The sequence below is a fragment of the Babylonia areolata genome, chromosome 20 (assembly GCF_041734735.1).
Source record: "Babylonia areolata isolate BAREFJ2019XMU chromosome 20, ASM4173473v1, whole genome shotgun sequence".
In the NCBI taxonomy this organism is placed as follows: Eukaryota; Metazoa; Mollusca; class Gastropoda; order Neogastropoda; family Buccinidae; genus Babylonia; species Babylonia areolata.
In genome coordinates, this window is record NC_134895.1 from 36525194 (window position 1) to 36532355 (window position 7162).

Consider the following 7162-nt stretch of genomic DNA (forward strand, 5'->3'; position numbering starts at 1 on the left):
AGATTATTCACGAAGCCATTTCAAACATTTCTTCGTGTGTGTGTGTGTGTGTGTGTGTGTGTGTGTGTGTGTGTGTGTGTGTGTGTGTGTGTGTGTGTGTGCAAGACTAATGTTTTTGCCTGTATAAAAAAAACGCCAGTGTCAAATCTAACGTGGTGCCTTTAAACCAAGCAGCGTACATGGCCGTGTTTTCCATTAGGGAGCACTCCTTCTCTCCCTCTCTGTCTCGTCATGGTCTCGCCCGTACTTTACAACCAATCAGAGAGCGTCTCATTGACGGCGCGAGCGTGTGCGTGTGTGCTTGAGACTTGGTCGTCTGTTCCTCATTTCAGTGAGATTTGAAAGCGGTGGTGTTAAAACGCAACTATCACTGAACGTGGGCGCATTGTACTCTGAGAAAGTGCTTCACAAAACCAGGATCGTTTGTCCTTGAAACAGTTCTTCAATCGTTTTTTTTTCTTGTTGTTGACTGAGAGGACTGTTTGGAAGAACGTGAGTTTTCATTTTGTTTTATTTTACAAGTGAAGTGAAGTTCTTGCTTGCACCCAACTGAAACCAAAAACAAAACAAAAAGAAAAAAGACAAAAAAATTGAAGTGTTCTGAGTTTGAGTGAAGAAGAAAAATTCGCTCTTCAGCAGACTTGTCATCATGGATACCGGGCGATATCTGAAGATACCGGGCCAAGGTGAGCCGGAGACGGACAGTTACACAGCTTCAATCGACATATCGAACGCCTGTCGCCAGTTTTACAAGTCTCGCATGGAAGCGGCGCACTGCCTGAAGTCGAGATGGGGGGAGTCACACTCGCACGCGCCTTCCACGTGCTGTGACAGTAATGCCAACTCACACCCCGCAGACAGCGACGGGGATCACATTCGCCACAGTGGCAGCAGCACAGTATCTTCATCATCATCGTCATCGTCGTCAACTGCTTCTTCGTCTTCTTCGTCTTCATCATCATCATCATCATCCGAGCAACGGCAACGAAATTCCATCGATGAGGCCATGGACAGACTGAGAACAGAGATGGTAAGTGGGTAGATAGTAGTCACGCCGGGACTTTTAATTAAGTAACTTGAGTTATGTATCTTTGATATTAAAGTCCGCCGGCGGGTACCAGTAGGCTGGGAACATGCGTATGTGGGTTTGTTCGTGGTGTGATCGAGACTGCAGCTGATTCTTTAATTTTTATTTTAAGGGAGCGGGGTGTTATTATTATTATTATTATTATTATTATTATTATTATATTATCATATATATATATATATATATACAGAGAGAGAGAGGGAGAGAGAAATTGTGTGTGTGTGTGTGTGTGTGTATATGTGTTTAATCCATGTACATTGATGTGCCAGACAAGTCAGGCAGCCCCGTTTCATGTCACATCACTTATATTGAGAAACGTTACCTAAACTCTACCCCAAATACTCCTCCCCAATTAGTTACTTCCACCACCACAACACACGCACACAAAAAGTGCTCACTGAAAGAAAGAATATGTAAAACTCAAGAAGAAGAGAATGAATATATATAAAATTGTAAATTGCTGGCAAAGTAGGCATATTGATATATGATAAGAATTCTAACTGGGAATGCGATCTGACAAAAGACTAAATTCTGATACGGTGAAATCAGTGTAGGAAATTTATATGAAAGATAATATCCCGCTGGAAACAAAACAAACGATTGTGAAACAAAGTGCAAAGCGAATAGACTTCAAAGTTAAATGACGTAATTCTTGATTTACGTCGGAACGTTCCAAGAAAGGATGTGCGCAACAAAAATGAAAGGGGAAAAAATCAAAGGAGTGTCAAATCCATTTGCCATTCCCGAAGCATACGGATGGTGGTTTTCGTTATAACAACAGCAAAGTAGTGAGCTGTATGATCACTGGCTTCTCCATTGCAATAGGTAAATATTCACAGCTTAGTCTTGTGTGAAGGACTATGACTCTCAAACCAGGAGGCAAGATTGCACCGGCGTTTAGTGCTGCAGCCTTGGGGGCTAGTTAGCCTTTGGTAACCATCCCAACGCCGACTGTCCTAAAACCCTTCTGGCCCAAGGAGTGGGGATGTAACTTGGGCAAGACACTGTCCACTTTAATCAAATTCTATCCCAGATAGTTTAGTTGGGACAGCAGTTGCCTCCTCTGCTGTTCTGATGGTCACAATCGGACACGACTGACTATCAAAACAAACGCTCGTTACTATCTGCTTGTATCAAATAACTTCTAAATATTACTACTACTACTACTACTGATCATGGTGGTGATGATGGTGTTGACAATGATAAATAGGAATGAAACTCAAATGAGTGAGAAGTAATTAACAAATAGTAAAGAGTGGTGACTCTCTCCATTCACAAGGTACACGACTTCAGCTTCAAGTCAGTGCTGCTTACGCTACCGATTCAGCAGCACACAGGTAAATAAAAGGTACTTTGGAAAAAACCCAGACACTTCCTCAAAAAAGGAAGCGCCGGGCCTGTCCTTATACCGATCATTTGACATGTGCACACAGCAGCAAAGACAGAAGAAATGTGCAAATACAAATTAGCTTTTATTCAAGACTGGCATAGCCTCTTTAATCCTGATCAAGCCACACAGAATACATGGACAATACAGAACAAACACATGGTTGTCTCGGTTAGAAGTGAGAAGTTGTAGGATAGGATAGAAGGGACACAAGGAAGGCAGAGAGAGAGAGAGAGGGACGTGGAGTGAGTGAAGGAAACACAAAAAACTGCAACATAGTTATGCAGAACAACCATTACAGCCAACGTGGAAAAAAAAGGAGGTTACAAGGTTTCGAAGACATTGTCGCCGTTCTATTGACCCTGATGGAGGGGGTCGCTAAGGGGAGAGTGTAGAGTGGCTTTGAGTCATTAAACCCTAATCAGCGCTCAACACACTCCGGGCAGGATGCAGAGGTACCAGAATTAAGTGGTGCAGCGCGGTGCTAGTAGCCAGGGGAAGGCAGGCACTTGAGTTCGGTTCCGGCCTTGCGACCTCAAGGTCCATTGACCTAAGGTTCTGGATTTGTGTGCACAACTTAGTGCAAGTGGTCGCCACTGAGTCAGTCCTGCCAGGTGGCCGGTGACTTCAAAGCGACTTTTGGATTGACGACTGAGGACTTTACAAGCAGCTGCTGCTGTTGTTGTTGAAGAGAGTGAGGGTGGTGGTGATCGCGGAAGTTCTGTGAGGATTTTTCCTGTGAGAGAGAGGCAAAGAATTGGGGAGATAAACTTTGTTACAATCACTGAATCAGTCAACCTTTGTCTTTTGTCTCTCTCTGTCAGTGTCTCAGTATCAGTCTCTGTCTCTGTTTCTTCTTCTCTGTTTTTGTCTGTCACTGTCTCTGTCTGCCTCTTTGTCTCTATGTCTCTGTCTGTCTGTCTCTCTCTCTCTCTCTCTGACAGAGAGAGACAGAGAGAGAGAGAAATCACACAGCTCTGCGTACATATAAGGTCTTTGATGTAACGTAAGTTAGTGCCCCGAAAAACTTGATCCAGTAGCCTTTCGACTTTGAACCGCCGCTGAGAGAGAGAGAGAGAGAGAGGGGGGGGGGGGGGAGTACAACCGAGTCTTTGTGGCACGAGAGATACAGAGAGTAGGGGAAAGTACGGCTCAGTCTATGTGACACGAGAGAGAGACAGAGACAGAGGAGAAAGTACGGCTCAGTCTTTGTGACACGAGAGAGAGAGACAGAGAGAGAGAAAAGGGGAAAGTATTGCTCTTATTTGTTTCACATGGCGGAAGACTTCCTGCAGTCAGCATACGTAACTTCGTGCTGGGACTTTGTCCTCTTCCGCTGATCAGACGGGATCACGACACCGGCAATGGTGTGTGTCCACAAATAGATGACGGGACCAGTGGCAGCTTCCTGGATTCACTGCAGGAAGAGGGGTACATTCCTACGCCAGGGGCACGCCAGTTATACCGCCTGGGTGTGTTGCATTCCTGGAGCAAACTTAGCAGCATGAAGTTTGCTTATCGTTAAGAATATTCCTAACTCCACAGTAAATTCCATATACTTAGTATACGGTAGTATTCCATATACTCAGTATACTTGGGTAACATTCTTAACTCTGTGCAAACCTGGCCGCTTCAAAGATCGCCTTGTGCAACGCGGCCCATGAGCAGGTATATATACGATGTTAGCAACACAGTGTTTGCTTTGCGCTAAGAATCGTCTCAGCTGTAGTTGGCTAATTCCATAGACTTAGGGACGTTCGATCTTAAATAGCGCTAAGCAGACTTAGCATAGCTATGATCGCTCGCGCAACGCAGCCCTGGTAAGTATACTTAAGCTGCAGAGATGAATATATATGATCTGTCTCTGTCTCTGTCTCTCTGTGTATGTGTGTGTGTGTGTGTGTGTGTATATATATATATATATATATATATATCTTGGAAATATGCACGCAACAGCTGCTGACCGAAATAACAGAAGTTTTTTGTTTGTCTGTTTTTTCAAGTGTCTACACGTACCCTTCCTTCCTTCCTTCCCTCCTTCCTTCCTTCCTTCCTTACTTCCCTCTTTTTTTTTCTTTTTCTCAAGGCCTGACTAAGCGCGTTGGGTTACGCTGCTGGTCAGGCATCTGCTTGGCAGATGTGGTGTAGCGTATATGGATTTGTCCGAACGCAGTGACGCCTCCTTGAGCTACTGAAACTGAAACTGAATACACGTACGAAATACTTAACACTGGTGTGGTGAATATTGAAACAGGTGCAGGGGTAACAATTTTAACCAGAAGGACGGAAGATAAAAGAACTGACTTATCAATGCGGGCGTGAAAGTGGTTGATATTTAGAAGTTTATTTGCTCCTTTCTTTGATGGGTTGTTCATATGATCAGTGGGGGACATCATTTGAAAATAAGATTGAACATTTATTTATTTATACAAATATATTGTTTGTACGTTTATCATGTTAATATGTGCGGCTGACAAGTTGGCGAAAACTCGTATGTTTGAAGAAAAAAAAAAAGCTTCTGTAACTCTACACACACGCGCCCTCCCCCCCCCACCCCCACCCCCCCCGGGCGCACACACACAAACACTCTCTCTCCCTCTCTGTCTCTATCTGTCTGTCTGTCTGTCTCTCTCTCTCTCTCTCTCTCTCACACATTCTCTCTCTCTCTCTCTCTCTCTCTCTCACACACACACACACACACACACACACACACACACACACACACACACACACCACTCTTGACACGTTTATATGCGTGCAAGCAAGCACGCACGCTCGCACTTGAGCTTCGTGCATGTTCCCCTATTTCTTTGACCTTCAAGCATTGATTCATCACCTTAGGCTCTGTAAATTAAATAAAAAAAATAAAAATAAAAAAAAGCACCACCCCCGCAATATTGCATAATCAGGGGGGAGAATTGTGTGTGTTAGGAGGGGCCAGCCTTGTTCATCAAATCAAACAGGGTCAGTGATTTAACCATCTGTGAATTTAGCTTCAGTGCATGCTTTAATGCGCAAATAAACAGCGTGTTAACATCCCTCAACTGAAAGCGCCCTTCGCCAAGGAGTGGTGGCCTAGAACGTACAGTATTGTACACAGCTACAAGCAGGCAGGGCCTTTATCGAGAGTGGGGCTATACAATCCGACACCCTGAGTTGTTTACATTCGGAGCTTTGAGGAGCGTTTTTTTTTTTTTTTTTTTTTTTTTTTTTGTATTATATAAATATATAATATATATCCCACCCACGCTTGTTTTCACGGTAAAGCAGATTTGGGCTTCTCTATTCTTGTGGCTTGGAAACTGGTCACCAGTGGGGAGCGGTTTATTAAATAAGATTAACCTGGGCCCGTCCGCATTGATTCTCGAGCTGTTTTGCCACCGTGACTGGCTGCTTGCTTGCTTGCTTTTTTTTTTTTTTTTTTTTTTTGTCCTGCGTGTTTTGTATACGCTGCCGAAGGCTATTTCTCACGGTGTTGTCGATATCCATGTATGCCATGCATACATGACTCAGTGAGCGATTATAATGTCTGCTTCAGCCATAAGGGCCGCACACGCGAACACGTGCTTTCACGCGCTTAAGCATGCACGTACATGTACGTGCACGTTCTCTCTCTCTCTCTCTCTCTCTCTTTCTCTCGCGTGCGCGCACACACACACGCGCGCGCGCGCGCGAAGTAGTCCGTCTGCACCTCCCACGTTCAGTCGTATGATTATACAATAATAGTATAATGTCTGCTTCGTAAGGGCACACGCGAACACGTATATATATACTGATACCAATATATATATATATATATATATATATATATAATATATATATAAATATATATATATATATATGTGTGTGTGTGTGTAAAAGTGGGTTAAACTTTTAACCACATAACTCCATGATAGGCAGCCACGCTCCGTTTCCGCAGGGTTGTGTTGTCATTGACATTCAGTCAACCTGCCTGCAGAGCTATATATATATACATGAAATGGCAGCAGGTGGTGATGTGAGTGAGAAGGTTTCAGTGTAAATGTTCTGTTTCATTCCTCCAGTCCACGTAGCATACCGTGTGGTCGGTCATGGCCTATGTAATGTGTCATCGGCTGCGGATGGTGGGGGGGGGGGGGTTGTTTTTGTTTCCCTCCCTGTCATTCTGCGCGTGCCTTAGGTTATACGGCACAGACCACGAATAGAACATATAAACACATCTATTTATGTCCGTGGGTACAGACTACACGGACAGATGGGAGCTGGATGATGGTCGGCCCAGCGGGATAAATTTGAGCTCTTATGTTAGAGGCGAACGTTTGGAAAGTTTAATTGAACATGTATGTATACTTATAAAAATGTGTACACGCAACTTGTTAATGAATGATTCGTTTCTGGTCGAACGAAAGCTTGCGTTTTTTGTGTTTTTTTAAAATTTTTTTTAAGCATCCGTCTCTCTTTCTCCCTTTATGTCTGTCTCTCTGTATCTGTTTTCGTGTCTGTCTGTCTGTCTCTCTCTGTCTTTCTGTCTGTCTGTCTCTTTGTTTCGGCTTCTCAAGATGTATTTCTCTCCCCCCCCCCCCCCTCTCTCTTTCCAGAGCTGTCTCTCTATGTTAACCTCTCCATTTCCCTCTCACCCAGTATCTCTCTCTCTGTTTCTCCCTCTCCGCCCCCCCCCCCCCTCTGTCCCCCTCCCTCCTTTCATCCGT

At 44.2% G+C, this 7162-nt stretch overlaps 1 protein-coding gene across 1 annotated transcript in view; it reads left to right on the plus strand.

Moving 5' to 3' along the window:
• Positions 1 to 328: 328 nt before the first annotated feature.
• Positions 329 to 7162, plus strand: part of LOC143295463 (uncharacterized) — an 18924-nt gene continuing 12090 nt past the window's right edge. The window contains exon 1 of the mRNA XM_076607178.1: positions 329 to 1030. Coding sequence (XP_076463293.1) covers positions 650 to 1030 — 381 coding nt within the window. The 5' untranslated portion in view covers positions 329 to 649. The remainder of the gene's footprint in view (positions 1031 to 7162) is intronic.